The sequence below is a fragment of the Arachis hypogaea genome, chromosome 13 (genome assembly GCF_003086295.3).
Source record: "Arachis hypogaea cultivar Tifrunner chromosome 13, arahy.Tifrunner.gnm2.J5K5, whole genome shotgun sequence".
NCBI lineage: Eukaryota > Viridiplantae > Streptophyta > Magnoliopsida > Fabales > Fabaceae > Arachis > Arachis hypogaea.
Genome location: NC_092048.1, coordinates 132,218,796 through 132,237,298, shown reverse-complemented (window position 1 = coordinate 132,237,298; position 18,503 = coordinate 132,218,796). Strand labels below are relative to the sequence as shown.

General features: G+C 28.0%; 1 protein-coding gene across 1 annotated transcript; it reads left to right on the top strand.

Moving 5' to 3' along the window:
* The first annotated feature begins 289 nt into the window (after positions 1 to 289).
* On the top strand, positions 290 to 2,227 carry LOC112735455 (LOB domain-containing protein 33-like). The gene is made up of 2 exons (XM_025784991.2): positions 290 to 669; positions 1,543 to 2,227. Exons 1-2 carry the CDS (start codon positions 391 to 393, stop codon positions 1,924 to 1,926), a joined length of 663 nt encoding a protein of 220 aa, XP_025640776.1. The 5' UTR covers positions 290 to 390; the 3' UTR covers positions 1,927 to 2,227.
* Positions 2,228 to 18,503: the final 16,276 nt, after the last annotated feature.

Below are 18,503 nucleotides of genomic sequence, written 5' to 3'. Positions count from 1 at the left end.
AGACTCATTTTAAATATGAATAATACGCATTAAAGTATTTTTGTTAATCAAGTTCAATCAAATTGATCTAACATCAATAAAAATTAATTATAGATGATATTATTTTAAGTTTTATTGTTTAACTTAGTTAGATTTAGTTTATAAAAAAATTTAGAAGTGTAACATTGCTCTATCTTTAAATATAAAAGTAAGAAGAGTAGATAAGTGAGATTTATAAATTGAATTCAATGATAATAAAAAAAAATAGTTGGCCATCTATATATCCCAAGTGTTGGGGCGGCTATAAGAAGTAGCGGAGTCACGAGTTCGTCTCCATAGAGAAAACTAATCTATAGCTAGTACTACTAAGAAAATTAGTAAAGCAATAAATAGTATTAATATATATAAGTCATGAAAGGGTTTGGGTCTTCATGTGGAGCATGCAAGTACCTAAGGAGAAGATGCACAAGAGATTGTGTATTTTCTCCTTACTTCTCCTATGATGAGGCATCAACCCATTTTGCGGCAGTTCATAAGGTGTTTGGTGCTAGCAACGTCTCTAGACTGTTGCTACACCTTCCGTTGCACAACAGAAGTGACGCTGCTATCACCATAACTTACCAAGCTCTCGCTCGCATGCACGATCCTATCTATGGTTGTGTTGCTTATATCTATCTATTGCAGCAACAGGTACTCTGGATTAAAAGAACTACTCAAATAAAGATATTTAAAATATTTTTTTTAAATATTTTTTTAATATTTAAAATTTAATACATATAATCGATTAAACCGTATTATTTTTATCAAAATTAGGTCAGACAAATTAATTTAACCGAAAAAATAGTGAATGAAATTTTGAATTAGTCTAAATTAATATTTTTTTTATAAAAATTGACTATAATACTCTTATTATATAAAATAATTAAAATACTCCTATTATATATATTAATTTTGATGAAAATTTTAAATTTTATCCGTTTTCTTTTCTACCATTATAGGGTTAGGATTTAGAGTTTTCAATATATATATGAGTATTTTAGTTAATTTTTATAATAGGAATATTGTAGTCATTTTTTATAAAAAAAAATTAATTTAGACCGATTCAAAATTTAATTTATTGATTTTTCGATTAAACTAATTTGTCCAATCTAATTTTAATAAAAATAACACAATTTAATCGGTTATATGTGTTAAATTTTAATTATTACAAAACATCTTAAAAAAAAAGACGTTTTTGACATCGTTATCTGAGTAGCTCCTCTTAATTAATTATTATCCAATCCATCAACTTTCTTATATCTTGTCACACCTACCATATAGTTTAGATAACGTATGTCATTCTAATCTTTTTTAAGTTAAAAAGTATTAATAAACAATAAAACATCTATACAATAAATTGGTCATACAAAATAAAGTTAATTTACAAAAAGAAAAGTATAACTAATCAACAATATTTTTGTAATCAATTCTTAATTTTAGGTTGATAATTAGTGTGTGAATAATCAAAATGAATGAGTGATATTGTGAACAGAGAGTAACATATTTTAACCTTGTTATGGGCAGGTTGCAAGCTTGCAAAGGGAGATAGATGATATACTAGGGAATAATTTCATGATGAAGAATTCCTCGTGTCTTGGTGTTGAGAATTATTGTGGCAATGTTCATCAATCACCGATGATGAACATCAACAACGGGATAGAGTATACTGTGCAAGAAGGAACAAGGAGTCAATGTTATAAAAGTCAACTAGCTAATCAATTTTCTAGCGATGAAGAAATTGACAGAGAGTATGAAAGATTATTATTGATGGACACCGATAATTTATTATATGGTGAGACAGACCCCATCTCCCTGGAGAAGTTTCTGTCTGGAATTGACCAGGATGTGTTCCTTAATCATCCATGGTTCAAGCATAATAATAATAATGCTGACATTATTGGAAACTAGCAATAATCAAAGCCTTTACAATATTAAACTGATTGTGCTACATGATTATATTGCACAAGAGTGAATGTTTGTGTCGACATTTATTTTATTTTGTGAATATATATAATCATACAATGCAAGCTAAGTACATCCAGAAGTTCCTCTGCAAAAGGAACGGCCTACAGAGCTCAAAACTACACAGTTCAAGCTATGGGTAATTCTAAAATCTCAGTTTTCCTTCGCTTGTTAATTTTCCCCTAAGCCTTATTAAACGATGTACAAGCTTCTATAAAAATGTATGGTCAACCTTTGCTATGCAAAACTATGAATCTATTGGCTTCTAAAAATATAACACTTTCGTGAGAAAATACTTGTTTCGAATACTTGTTAATTTTTACGAAAGATAATGTGATCACTAAAAAAACGACATTTTGATCCCTAATATCGTTATTTTGAGATCATATGAACTCTTCGCTAAAAATTTATTAATAATAATAAAAATTAATTTTATAGAAATTTTATTTATAATTTATACGTTTAATTTTAAATTCCATAAATTATTAGTAATTTTTTTTTAATTCTCTTATCGGTGGTGATCAAATAGAGACGAAAGTCATTGTATGAAATGTTGTCGTAAAAAGAAAAAAGTAATTGCAGTTTTAAAAAAAAAAAGGAGGCCACTCAGATAAAGACGCCTAAAATGTCTTTTTTTAAAGATGTTTTCATGTTTTGTTTTAATTGGTTTCTGTATAATTTATTTGGTGTTCCTCATCACATATTATTAAATTCGTCAAAAGATTTTCTTTCCAAAAACAATAAAAAACATTTAATTTGGACTAAAACAAAAAATAATAAATTAACTATTAGATTTTTTTTAAAAGATTATTTACATAAAAAAATATATCACATTCATCAAAATATATATATATATATATATAACAAGTTCTTAAAATTTTTATAAATAAAAAAATAATTAATTTATATTCGTACAATATATAAAATAATTACAATATTATTATTATATTATATATTAAGATTCACTAATTTAATTTTTTTTATTTTTAATATAAGAATTAGAAATAAATAAAATTTTTATAACTAAATGTAGTGTAACAAAATATATATAATATTAATTAATTCTTAAAAAATTCTAAAAAAATAGTTTCTTTCATTTTAGTAAAATAACTATTTATTAAAGTAGATAAATTAATTATTTTCTTCTCATATACAGTTTTTTTTAAGATATAAAAGTAATTAATTAGGACATTGGTTAAGATAATTAAAGTCACTATTTTATTAAATTTTTAATTTAAAGAAAAATCCTAGTTAATTTTGGTATAAAAATTTTGAATTTGAAAACATTGATAAAAATTATGTTGAATTTTGATTTATTTGATTCTCATTTAAATTAATCACTACATAAGTTAAAGTTCTGTTTTGAAGTTATATTCGAACTTTAATATGATTTTTAAAGTTTCAATTTACTTAGTTTGATTTTTTAACTTAGGTATCCGTGACTCATATTAGGGTTTTAAGTGTTTAGTTGAAAAAAAATAAGGTAAAAAAAATTTCAATTGTCACATCCAATAGTCGCTAGAATGTATAATGTAATAGTCGTTAGTCCATCTCAGCATGTCGTTAACGATTTTGTGAGACAGTGACAAAAATAAGATTAGGAACCAATGTGAGTCATAACTATTAAGTTGGGAGACTAAATTGAGTAAATCAAAATTTTTGAAATTAGATTGAAACATAGTTGTTAGAACCGAACCAGTGATCGAACCGGTCAAGCTATTGGTTCACTGGTTTATTGGTTCAACTGATAAATCACTGATTGAACCGATAAAACCGGTCTCACATAAATATAAAATATAAAATAGTTAAAAACTTAAAATTAAAAGTTAAAATACATATCTTCACTAACATTTTATGAAGAATCAAGTCTCAACTTCTAAAAATAACTAATATAAAAAAATCATAAAATTTTAATACTACAATAGTATCTTATTTTGACACAATAAAAAAATAATTAATTCACAAAGCCTATCATCTAACTATAATATCAGTAGATTTTAACACTAACATCAAAACAAATAACTTTAATCACAATACTAGTAATAAAATAGATCAAGTAAATTAATAAATTTTTAGTGAAATTTATATTTATATTAATAATGGTATATAATTAAAATATAATTAATTTTAAAAATAGAAAAAACAAAAATTAAATTAAATTAGATATTTATGTATACTATATAATTAGTATTTGTCAAATATAATACTTAGAAGTGTAATGGCTAAGTGGCAAGTAGAGGTTGCTTTTGCTCCAAGGTTCTTGGTTCGAGACATTTTAAAAATTTTTTCAAGCAGACCAGTTCGGTTAGACTGGTTTGCACTAGTTCACACCAATTTTATTCCTTAAACGGTCCAAAGAGTAAATCGAACCGAACCCTTCGGTTCTAGTCCGGTTCACTAGTTTTTCGGTCGAACCAACCGATCCAGTTTGATTTTTACAACTATGGATTCAAATACGAACATAATTTCAGAGACCATAAGTATTATCTCTTTGTTGACAATTAAGTTATTTTAATGGTAATTAAGATCTAATAATGGTTTATAATAAAAGAAGCATTCTTTTGCAACAATGAACCTATAGTAGTAGTTAGGGGTGTTCATAGATTAGATCATGTCCATATAAATCCACAGTATTTATCTGTATCTGATCTGTAATTTGAGGATATGATCTAATCTGTAAGATGATCAGATTGGATCGAATCGGATCCACACTCTAATCAGATAAAAGTAAATATGTTTACAAAAGTAAACAAAAAAATTATTGACTTTTTTTATAAAAATAAAATTTTTTAATATTTTTTATTTTATGGATATATTTGATATCTGATCCAAACATAAAAAGTGCGAATATCGAATTTGATCTAATGAGTTCAGTGCGGATTGGATCGAAATTTCAGCCATATTCCATCTGTAAACACCCCTAGCAATAATAACTACAAAATTATAATGATTATATTTTTAACTAAGAAGAAGTGCCAAAAAAAAGTACTAAATACAAGAACATTTAATCAAATATTAAATGAAAATTTTACATTAAAACAGTTGGACTATATATATATATATATATATATATATATATATATATATATATATATAATAATAATAATAATAATATTATTATGATAATTGTTTTATATATCACATAAATATAAATATTTTTTTCTATGATCTTAAGAAAGATTTTGTAAGTCCCTAACTTTGTTATCGATTATTATTATTATTATTATTATTATTATTATTATTATTATTATTATTATTATTATTATTATTATTATTATTATGTAAATTAAAAATAACAGGCCAAATTATTGCCATAACATAATAGAAGTATGGAAGTTTATCATTCTTCTCTAATGGAGGAAACAAAATTCTTTTCAATAGTTTATTTAACATTTAGTAGAATAAAAATAAATTTTATTAGAATAAATTTTAGTACGAGTTTAATATTTTTATTCATTATAAAATATTTATAGAATTACTCGTAGATAAATTTTGAAAAAAAAAACATGATTTTTAATTTTATTTTTAAATAAATTTTATTTTTAATTTTAAAATAATTTTTATTTTTATTTTTTAATAATATTAATTTTACCGTATATAATTATTCAATTATTTTTTAATCATATATAAATAAATTACTCTTAATAAGACTTTTTTGTGTTATTCAATTATCTTTTTTAAAAAATAATAAAAAAAATTATGAACGAAAAAAATTAACTATCCTAATAATTTTTTGTATTTTTATTCATATTTTAATTATAAATATAAATATAATTTAATTATATTATTTATGAAATGTGACTATAGATGTAGATAAAAATTAGTTATATTACTTATATATAGTTTCATTGTATTGTATTGCTTATTAAGTTAGATTATAATTATGACAATAGAATTGTTCTTGTATTTTTATATGTGTGACTAATTGGTGGTGTTAAAACATTACTCTTAATTATAAATAAGGTTTATAATTTAAAATATCAAAGACTCAATCAAAAAGATACGAAAAAATGATGTTAAAATATTCTAACTCTTTAAAATAAAAATATTCGAAATTCAATTAAAAATTATTTAAAATTTAAACTCAATAAAAATTTATATTCAATGTGTTTTGTATTAAATATATTTAATAACCTATTATATCATATTGGTTGAAATTAGTTTTTATAATGTTAATTTTTTAATAACACTTTATTAGAAAAAATTATCTTTTCAGAATTTTTTAAAAACTAATTAATATTATATATATTTTGTTACATTACATCTTGTTATAAAAATTTATTTATTTCTAATGCTTATATTAAAAATAAAAACAAAATTTAAATTAATAAATTTTAATCTATAATATAATAATAATATAGTAATTATTTTATATATTATACGAATAAAAATTAATTATTTTTTTATTTATAAAAAATTTAAGAGCTTGTTATATATATATATATATATATATATATAGATGAATGTGATATATTTTTTTATGTAAATAATCTTTTAAAAAAAATCTAATAGTTAATCTATTACCTTTTTTGTTTTAATCTAAATTAAATGTTTTTTATTGTTTTTGGAAAGAAAATCTTTTGAGGAATTTAATAATATGTGATGAGGAACACCGAATAAATTATACAGAAACCAATTAAAATACAACATGAAAATATCTTTAAAAAAAGACGTTTTAAGCGTGTTTATCTGAGTGGCCTCCAAAAAAAAATAGCACCACATAAGAATGAGAGAAGATAATGATGATGTTAATGGTGTTGGTTTTGATGGTGGTAGAAAAAATAATAATAATGATGATAAAGTATAATTGCGCAATAAAAATAATAAAGATAAAAGTTATAAAAACAAAAATTAAGAAAGTAGTGATAATGATGGTAGTAGTTTATTCTATTACTAAAAAAATTTTGTTGAGAGTTTAACATTTGGAAAAGTATAGGGTACTAACATATTATTTGCCAATTTCTACCAACTCTTGTTTATAATTGTATTTCATGGAAGTGTGTTCGTGGATGTGTCTAATAATTAATATATTTTAAATACATATATAAAGAGACACATCCAGAAAATATATCTATAAAGACACTTCTATTAAACACAGCTATAAAAAAACTATTTTTATTAGACACATCCACGAACACACTTCTATGAAACATAATTATAAATAAGAGTTGGCAGATGTTGGCAGATATGCTGTTGGTAACATAGCGGAACCGTTAAAATTTTCATACATTACAAATAAAATCTCTGATAAATAATTTTTAATACTATTTGATCATTTTTTTAATAAATTCGTATTGTCTCAAAATAATAATAATAAAAATTGAAAGTTGAAACGTCCTTTCTTAGTGAAGAATCCGGTTGTTTTTCAGTACTACTTTCTCTTAGTACTCTTCTTCCATCAAAATTTGAATCTCACTAATTAACCATGAACTGATGAACATGAGTTTATGTAATGAGAGAGAAAGAAAGTATGGGAAGAAAGAAAGTCAAGAAGTATTGTAGAAATGTAAAATCTGTTGTAAAATAAAAGATATATATAAAATAAAGATGTATAAATAGAAGACTCTAAAATTAAAATAATTAGCTCAATAATAATTTATATATATATATATATATAATAAAATTATATGTTGTAATGTATATATATATACAAAGATAGAAAGAAGTATAAAAAGTAAAGAGAGAGAGAATTGCATAAATATATATATATATATAAAGATAGAAAGGAGTATAAAAAGTAGAGAGAGAGATAATAGCATTTGTTTATAGTAAGAGAAAGAAAGAGAATATTATTATATTGCTGTTGTTTTTGTATGTACGAATATAAAACAACATTCTGCTATTTATAATGGTAACATACTTTACTTTTTCAACATTTCTTTAATGCCATTTTCCATTGAGAAGCTGAGCCACCCAGACATTAATGTGCATCCAACTCAGCTTTTATACTTATCACAACACTCCCCCTTTGGATGCCCATTTAGGATTATGCTTCATTAAAACCTTACTAAAGAAAAACCCAGTGGGAAAAAACCTTAGTGAAGGAAAAAGAGTACAATATCCTTTATGATGGAAACTGCCTCATTAAAAACCTTGTCAAGAAAAACCCAATGGAAAAAAAACTTGACCAAGGGAAAAAGAGTACAGTCTCCCCCTCTTGCCGACATCATTTAATGTCTCGAAATCGATGCATTCCAATCTCATGTACCAATCTTTCAAAGGAGAATTTTGGGAGTGACTTTGTAAATAAATCTGCCAGATTGTCACTTGAACGGATCTGTTGGACATCAATTGTCCCTTGATTTTGAAGGTCATGAGTGAAGAAGAATTTGGGAGAAATATGTTTTGTTCTATCACCTTTGATGTATCCACCCTTAAGTTGAGCAATGCATGCTGTATTATCTTCAAATAGGACAGTTGGAGCCATCTTATGATCAATCAGTCCACATGATGACAGAATATATTGAATCAGACTCCTCAGCCAAAAACACTCACGACTAGCTTCATGAATCGCCAGTATTTCAGCATGATTAGAGGAGGTTGCTGTATCGTCTGTTTTGTGGACCTCCATGATATAGCTGTACCACCATATGTGAACAGGTATCCTGTTTGAGATCTCCCTTTATGTGGATCAGACAAGTATCCAGCATCTGCATAGCCAACTAATTGTGACTTGGATCCATAGGGATAAAACAAACCCATATCAACCGTCCCATGAAGATATCGAAAGATTTGTTTGATTCCACTCCAATGTCTTCTGGTTGGAGAGGAACTATATCTTGCTAGTAAATTCACAACAAATGATATGTCAGGTCGCGTATTATTAGCAAGATACATTAGCGCTCCAATGGCACTAAGATATGGTACTTCAAGACCAAGGATATCTTCATTTTCTTCTTTAGGACGGAATTGATCATTTTTCACATCCAAAGATCTTACGATCATTGGTGTACTTAATGGATGTGACTTATCCATATAAAATCTTTTCAAGATCCTTTCTGTGTATGTTGTTTGATGAATAAAGATCCCACCTTTTATATGCTCGATCTGCAGGCCGAGACAAAACTTAGTCTTTCCAAGATCTTTCATCTCAAACTCTTCTTTTAGAGTTTTTATAATTGTTGGAATCTCTTCAGGAGTCCCAATGATATTTAAATCATCAACGTACACAGCAATTATAATGAACCCAGATATAGTTTTCTTTATGAAAACACATGGGCAGATATCATCATTCTTGAATCCGTTTTTGGCTAGATACTCAGTAAGACGATTATACCATATTCGTTCAGATTGCTTTAGACCATATAAAGATCTTTGCAATTTGACTGAGTATAACCCTTGCGAATATTCATTGGATGGTTTAGATATCTTTAGTCCTTCAGGGACTTTCATATAGATATCCCGATCTAATGAGCCGTATAAGTAGGCTGTTACCACATCCATTAAATGTATATGCAATTTATGATATGCAGATAAACTGACCAAATAGCGCAATGTTATCGCATCCACTACAGTGGAATACGTTTCCTCATAATCTATACCGGGCCTTTGTGAAAAACCTTGTGCCACAAGTCGGGCTTTATAGCGCACAACTTCATTTTTCTCATTTCGTTTTCTCACAAATACCCACTTATATCCAACAAGTTTTACATCTTCAGGTGTACGGACTACAGGTCCAAAGACTTCATGTTTTGCAAGTGAGTCTAATTCAGCCTTCATGGCTTCTTTCCATTTTGGCCAATCATTTCTTTGTCGACATTCTTCAACTGATCTTGGCTCAAGATCCTTACTTTCATGCATGATATTCAATGCCACATTATATGCAAATATTTCATTGACAATTGTCTTATTTCGGTCCCATTTCTCTCCTGTAAAGACATAATTTATCGAGATCTCGTCATTTTCACAATTTTCAGGTACCTGAACGTCTTATGGCGTTATATCAGAATTTTGGACAACTGCAGGTGTCTTTACTATGTCTTTTTCAACAGAAATATTATTTACCTCTTTTCTCTTTCGAGGATTTTTGTCTTTGGAACCGACAGGCCTTCCACGCTTCTGGCGTGTATTTGCTTCAGTGGCTATTTGTCCTACTGGGACATCAATTCGAATTAGGGCATTTTCTGCCCTACCACGCTTCTGGCATGAATTTGCTTCAGTGGCTACTTGTCCTACTGGGACATCAATTCGAATTGGGGCATTTTTCGCTGGTATATAAGATTTGGTAATCCTCTTTGTATCGGAAAATGCATTAGGCAATTCATTTGCTATTCTTTGCAAATGTATAATCTTTTGAACTTCCAGTTCACATTGCCCTGATCGAGGATCTAAATGCATCAATGATGATGCATTCCAGTTAAGCTCCTTTTCAGGAAGCTTATTCTCTCCCCCTAATGTTGGAAATTTTGATTCATCAAAATGACAATTCGCAAACCGGGCTTTAAATACATCTCCAGTTTGTATCTCAAGATACCTCACTATAGAGGGAGAATCATATCCAACATATATTCCCAATTTTCTTTGGGGTCCCATTTTGGTGCGATTAGGTGGTGCAATGGGAACATATATCGCACACCCAAATATTCTTAAATGGGAAACATTTGGCTGTTGGCCAAAAGCTAATTGCATAGGAGAGAATTGATGATAACTCGTTGGCCTCAAACGAATAAGTGCTGCGGCATGTAAAATAGCATGCCCCAAACCGAGGTTGGGAGATTTGTTCTCATAAGCAAGGGTCTAGCAATTAATTGGAGGCGCTTAAAAAGTGATTCTGCTAACCCATTTTGTGTGTGAACATAAGCTACTGGATGTTCAACACTTATTCCATTAGCCATACAATAAGCGTCAAAAGTTTGGGAAGTAAATTCACCAGCATTATCAAGACAAATTGCTTTGATTGGATTTTCTGGAAATTATGCTTTTAATCGAATAATTTGAGCTAGTAATCTCGCAAACGCCAGGTTGCGAGAAGATAATAAGCACACATGTGACCATCTCGAAGATGCGTCTATTAGGACCATAAAATATCTAAAAGATCCACATGGTGGATGAATAGGTCCACATATATCACCTTGAATCCTTTCTAGGAATTCAGGGGACTCAAATCCAATTTTTACTGATGATGGCCTTAAAATTAACTTCCCTTGAGAACATGCAGCACAACAAAATTCACTAGATTTAAGAATCTTCTGGTTCTTTAGTGAATGTCCATGAGAGTTTTCAATAATTCTCCTCATCATGGTTGTTCCCGGATGACCCAAACGGTCGTGCCAAGTTATGAATTCATTTGGTCTAGTAAACTTCTGGTTTACAGTGGCATGTGATTCAATTGCACTAATCTTGGTATAATACAACCCATATGAAAGTGAGGGTAATTTTTCTAATATAACTTTCTTATTTGAATCATGAGTTGTGATATATAAATACTCATGATTTTCCTCATTCATAGTCTTAATATGATATCCATTTCGGCGAATATCTTTAAAGCTCAACAAGTTTCTTCGAGACTTGGTAGACAACAGTGCATTATTTATTATAAATTTTGTTCCTCCAGGAAACAAAATTATAGCTCTTCCGGAGCCTTCTATCACATTGCCTGAGCCAATAATAGTATTAACATATTCCTCTTTTGGCACAAGATAGGTAAAATATATATCACTTTTGAGAATAGTGTGTGAACTTGCACTATCCGCAAGGCATACATCTTCATTACATATCCTTGCCATTCTCTTCAAAAACAAATAATAATAAAATGAGTAGTATGCACAGTTAAATTGAATACTTGATCAGAATTATTTTTCTAAGAAACACTGTACATAAAATAATGTCATATACTGAAATTTTATTTTAAAATTTGACACATTTAATAATTTCAAAATTCATAAACATTAATATTTCATTATTTATGTACATCATATTTGAAACTTAAATACATAGAAAATAAAACTTAACAATAAGTTCTTTACATTATTTATTTACATATATACTTCACAATCACACATATTAAACTATTCCATCATTGATCAAATGACCAATATTTCCTTTAGGATCCCCAAAGAAATCAGATACATCATAATGAGTGGTGGAGTTCTCAGCATCATTTGAAACAAAATTTGTTTGCTTTCCTTTGTCGTTCTTTTTCAAAGATGCCTGGTAAAGATCGACTAGGTGCCTTGGGGTACGACAGGTACGAGACCAATGGCCCTTTCCACCACAGCGGAAACACTTCTCCTCAGTTGATTTATTCTGCCTGATATTCCTTTCTTTATCCCACTTCTGGTGAGATCCTCTCTTTTGAACATAATTCTCTTTCCTTCCATAATTTTTCTTATTATTAAAACCTTGCCATTTACCTCTTCTAGGGTAATTTGCCACATTTACTTCAGGAAATGGGGCAGCGCCAACTGGGCGCGCTTCATGATTTTTTAATAACAACTCATTGTTGCGTTCAGCAACAAGAAGGCAAGAAATTAACTCAGAATATTTTTTAAACCCTTTCTCTCGATACTGCTGCTGCAGGAGCACATTCGAGGCATGGAAGGTTGAGAAAGTTTTCTCCAACATATCATGATCAGTTATTTTTTCCCCACACAATTTCATTCGTGAGGTGATTCGAAACATTGCAGAATTATATTCATTTATAGATTTAAAATCTTGTAAACGCAAATGCGTCCATTCATATCGGGCTTAAGGAAGTATTACCGTTTTCTGATGATTATATCTTTCTTCAAGGTTTTTCCAAAGATCTGCAGGATCTTTTAATGTAAGATATTCATTTTTCAATCCTTCGTCAAGATGACGACAAAGAAAAATCATGGCTTTGACTTTATCCTTCTGGGATGCATTATTTTCAGCCTTAATGGTATCTCCAAGATTCATTGAATCAAGATGGATTTCAGCATCTAATATCCATGATAAATAATTGTTTCCAGATATATCAAGAGCATTGAATTAAAGATGAGAGAGTTTCGACATAATGAAAAATTTGTTACCTGAGTCTTCCTAAAAATTTGATCAGAGTCTCGTGCTGATAACGTGTTGTAAAATAAAAGATATATATAAAATAAAGATGTATAAATAGAAGACTCTAAAATTAAAATAATTAGCTCAATAATATATATATATATAAAATAAAATTATATGTTGTAATGTATATATATATATACAAAGATAGAAAGAAGTATAAAAAGTAAAGAGAGAGAGAATTGCATAAATATATATATAAAGATAGAAAGGAGTATAAAAAGTAGAGAGAGAGATAATAGTATTTGTTTATAGTAAGAAAAAGAAAGAGAATATTATTATATTGCTGTTGTTTTTGTATGTACGAATATAAAACAACATTCTGCTATTTATAATGGTAACATACTTTACTTTTTCAACATTTCTTTAATGCCATTTACCATTGAGAAGCTGAGCCGCTCAGACATTAATGGGCATCCAACTCAGCTTTTATACTTATCACAACAAAATCAATCTATTATTAATTCAATCAATCATTTCTTTATATACAGAATTGGTGGCTTAACTAACTCTATACTTTATTTTAATTAATTATCATAACTAACTTAATTCTTTAACTGACTTGTTAATTTAACCATGATTACATGTAATACATGCTATAGCTAAGACGTATGATGCACGGACACTGACACGAACACAAGATACGACACGACACAAGACACGCTGACACGCAAATTTTAAAATCTTATAAGACACAGGGACACGCATACATATAAAATATAAATTATTTTTTAGATAAATCGTAATGATATTTTGATATTTTATTGATATTAAAATATAAATAAATTTTTATAATTATTTTTAATATCTTATTTTAATTATATCAAGTATTTAAAATATTTTTTGTTTTAATAAATAATAATATATACTATATCTAAATTTATTTCAAGAATATATGTTAAGAATAAGACTGGACACGCTGACACATGATGATATTTAGGTGTGTCCAAGCGTGTCCGGAGAATAATTTTTTACTTTTTATTAAGACACAGTTGAATACAGCTGACACGTGTGTCGGACGAGTGTCGGTGAGTATCGGTGAGTATCGTGTCCAAAATATGTCCGATACGTGGACACGATAACTCAGCGAAGCGTCCGTGTTTCATAGGCTAAGACGCTTCTATTCATGCGAACTTTTATTTTACAGCATGAAACTTTTAGAACTTTAATAATTAAAGAATGAAGTATTAAATTCTTGAGACTCTTTTAATTTCATTTGAATCTTGAACTCTTTTCAAAAGACTCAAGGGTATATTTAGTTTGCATTTCTATTTTTTATATTTTATTTTAAATGTTTTTTGCTCTTAAAATTTTTTAAGAAAAAATAAAATTTTATTTTCTATTTTTATCTTCTATTTATAAAATTTTAAAATAAAAATAAAATTAAAAATGCAAACAAACATGTCCAAAAAAATATTTGGTCCTAGAAAAACAGTTCTTATTAAAAACTCCTCTAGATAAAACTCTAGCGACCAAACTGCCTAAAAAAACCGCCATAGTTTAGAGTTTGTTTAATGTACAAAGGCCCATATCTATAACCACTCCGTCCCTCACTCCTAAACATACATCCCTTGACCCAAAAAGAAAAACAAAAAAAAACACACATCCAAATCCAATAATACAAAGCATTTCTTTGTCATTCCATTATTCATCATCCAAACAAAATCTAGAGGTAGGCAGAGTTTATTTTCCACACAATCTTGGTTATAATTTTTTTTTCTATTTATTTTATTTTTATCTAAACAATATAAAAAAATTATTTTTTTTTTATTTTTTTCTCTCATCTTCTTTTCTTTCATTTTCTATTTTACATCCAAACAAAGTGTAAACATTTTCAGAAGATCATAACTCTGTAAAGGTAACGTGAAAAAACTTTCGCTTTTCACGATGGTTATTATTTTAACTAGCCATGCGATGAAATGTAAATGTTAACAATCCTAATGAATACAAAGCCCAACATGACTAGAATAACGTACTAAGAAGGTTAATAAAGCTCGAGAAAAAAAAAAAAAAAACAAACAAACAAACAGAAAAGATGGTTAATATAGCAGTGCACTGTCAAAAAAAAAATAAAAAAATAAAAAGGTTAATATAGCTGTTCTCGAAGCTTTGGCACAATGATAATAATAATATATTCGATTCGTGAGGAATCACATTCGGATTCCAAACTTGACTAAAATCAAATAGTGAATAGAAACCCTTTAAATATTATGTGTGTAAGAGTATAATGTGAATAAATTTGTAATATTATAATGTTTAAAATTAAAATCCAATCAATCCCAAAAAAAAAAAAAAAAAATTTAATAGCTAATCAAAATCTTTGTTATATATATTATTAAATTGTTACAATAATAATGGATGTCTATTAATGTGGTCGATTGAATTTTTTAACATTGAAAGATTTAACTTCTCAATACAAATTGAGGATTAATAAGGTTTGAATATTTAAACTTTTACATGTATAAATAGAGAACAAAACCTCAGGTAACATACACACGACCAATAATAAAATTTTCTATCTCTTTTTTATACGGTCAAACACTCTTTTCTCTTTTATATATACGATACTATATATATATATATATATATATATATATATATATATATATATATATATATATATATATATATATATATATATATATATATATATATGAATTATTTCTATTATATTAAAATATTAATTGTGGCGATTATTAATATTAGAGTTATTTATTTACATCTCTTTATTTTATATCTATTTCCTCTTCCTTATTTATTTATTTTACAACACGTTATCAGTACGAGACTCTGATCAAAATTTAGGAAAACTCAAGGTAATAAATTTTTATTATGTCGAAACTCTCTCGTTTTAAATTTAATACTCTTGATATATCTGAAAACAACTACTTATCATGGATACTATATACTAAAATCCATCTTAATTCAATGGATCTTAGAGATACCATTAAGGTTGAAAATAATACATCCTAGAAGGATAAAGCCAAAGCCATGATCTTCCTTCGTCGGCATCTTGACAAAGGATTGAAAAATGAATATCTCACACTAAAAGATCCTGCAGATCTGTGGAAAAATCTTGAAGAAATGTATAATTATCAAAAGACAGTGATACTTCCTCAAGCTCGATGTGAGTGGACGCACTTGCGTCTACAGGATTTTTTTTTTTTTATTGAGTGCGTCTACATGATTTTAAATACATAAATGAATACAATTCAACAATGTTCTTAATTACCTCACGAATGAAATTATGTGGGAAAAAGATAATTGATAATGACATGTTAGAGAAAACTTTCTCAACCTTCCATACCTCGAATGTGCTCCTGCAGCATCAGTATCGAGAAAAAGAATTTAAAAAATATTCTAAGTTAATTTCTTGCCTTCTTGTTGCTGAACGCAACAATAAGTTGCTTTTAAAAAATCATGAAACGCGACAAACTAGCGCCGCCCCATTTCCTGAAACAAATGCGACAAATCATAACCCCAGAAAAGGTAAATGGTGAGGTTTTGATAACAAGAAAAATTATGTTTATAAGAAAAGATCTCACCAGAAGTGGGATAAAGAAAGAAACAATGGATAAAATAAATCAACAGAGGATAAATATTTTCATTGTGGTGGAAAGGACCATTGATCGCGTACCTGTCGTACCCCGATGCACCTAGTTAATCCTTATCAAGCATCCTTGAAAAAAGATGACAAAGGAAAGGAGATTAATTTTGTGATATTGCTAAAAATTACACCACTCATTATGAAGTGTCTGCTTTTTTTTGAGGATTCCGAAGAAAATATTGGTCATTTGATCAATGATGGAATAGTTTAATATATGGGTTTATTAAGTACTCATGTAAATAAATAATGTAAGAAACTTCCTGTTAAGTTTTATTTTTTATGCATTTGAATTTCAAATATGATGTATATAAATAATATTTAATAAAATATTTATGTTTATGAATTTTAAAATTACTAAATGTACCAAATTCTAAAATAATAATAATAAAATTTTTAGTATATGATACTATGTACGGTATTTCTTAAAAAAACAATCAAGAAATTTACTCTGCATATACTTCAACACATTTTATTATTATTATTATTTGTCTTTGAAGAAAATGACAAGGACATATAATGAAGATGTTTGCCCTGCAGATAGTGCAAGTTCGCATACCATTCTCAAAGTAATATATATTTTACTCATCTTGTGCCAAAAGAAGAATATGTTAATATTATTATTGGCTAAGATAATGTGATAGAAGGCTCCGGAAGAGCTTTAATTTTATTATCCAGAGGAACAAATTCATAATAAATAATGTACTATTGTCTACCAAGTCTCTAAGAAACTTGTTGAGTTTTAAAGATATTCGCCAGAATGGATATCATATTGAAACAATGAATGAGGAAAATCATGAGTACTTATGTATCACAACTCATGATTCAAATAAAAATGTTATATTAAAAAAGTTACTCTCACTTTCATCTGGGTTATATTACACTAAAATTAGTGCAATTGAATCACATGCCATTGTAAACCCGAAGTTTACTAGCCCAAATGAATTTATAATTTGGCATGACCAATTGAGTCATCCGGGAACAACCATCATGTGGAGAATTATTGAAAACCCCTATAGACATTCACTAAAGAACCAGAAGATTTTTAAATCTAATGAATTTTGTTATGCCGCATGTTCTTAAGGAAAACTAATTTTAAGGCCATCACTAGTGAAGATTGGATTTGAGTCTCCTAAATTCCTAAAAAGGATTCAAGGCAATATATGTGGACCTATTCATCCACCATGTGAATCTTTTAGATATTTTATGGTCCTAATAGACGCATCTTCGAGATAGTCACATGTGTGCTTATTGTCTTCTCGCAACCTGACGTTTGCGAGATTACTTGCTCAAATTATTCGATTAAAAGTACAGTTTTCAGAAAATCCAATCAAAGCAATTCATCTTGATAATGCTGTTGAATTTACTTCCCAAGCCTTTGATGCTTATTGTATGACTAACGGAATAAACGTTGAACATCCAGTAGCTCATGTTCACGCACAAAATGGGTTAGCAGAAACATTTATTAAACGCCTCCAGTTAATTGCTAGACCCTTGCTTATGAAAACAAATCTCTCAACCTCAGTTTGGGACATGCTATTTTACATGTCGCAGCACTCATTCGTTTGAGACCAACAAGTTACTATCAATTTTCTACTCTGAAATGAGCTTTTGGCCAACAGTTAAATGTTTTTCACTTAAGAATATTCAGGTGTGCGATATATGTTCCCATTGCACCACATTCTCGCACCAAAATGGGACCAAAAAAATTGGGAATATATGTTGGATATGATTCTCCCTTTATAATGAGGTATCTTGAGATACAAATTGAAGATGTATTTAAAGCCCGATTTGTATATTGTCATTTTGATGAATCAAAATTTTTAACATTAGGGGGAGAGAATAAGCTTCCTGAAAAGGAACTTAATTGATGCATTTAGATCCTCGATCAGAACAA

Excerpts from the sequence above, each read along its gene's own strand:
- LOC112735455 (XM_025784991.2), top strand. The coding sequence starts at position 391 with ATGAAAGGGTTTGGGTCTTCATGTGGAGCATGCAAGTACCTAAGGAGA. Across the intron at positions 670-1,542 it reads TCTATCTATTGCAGCAACAG|GTTGCAAGCTTGCAAAGGGA; the intron begins GTACTCTGGATT and ends TGTTATGGGCAG.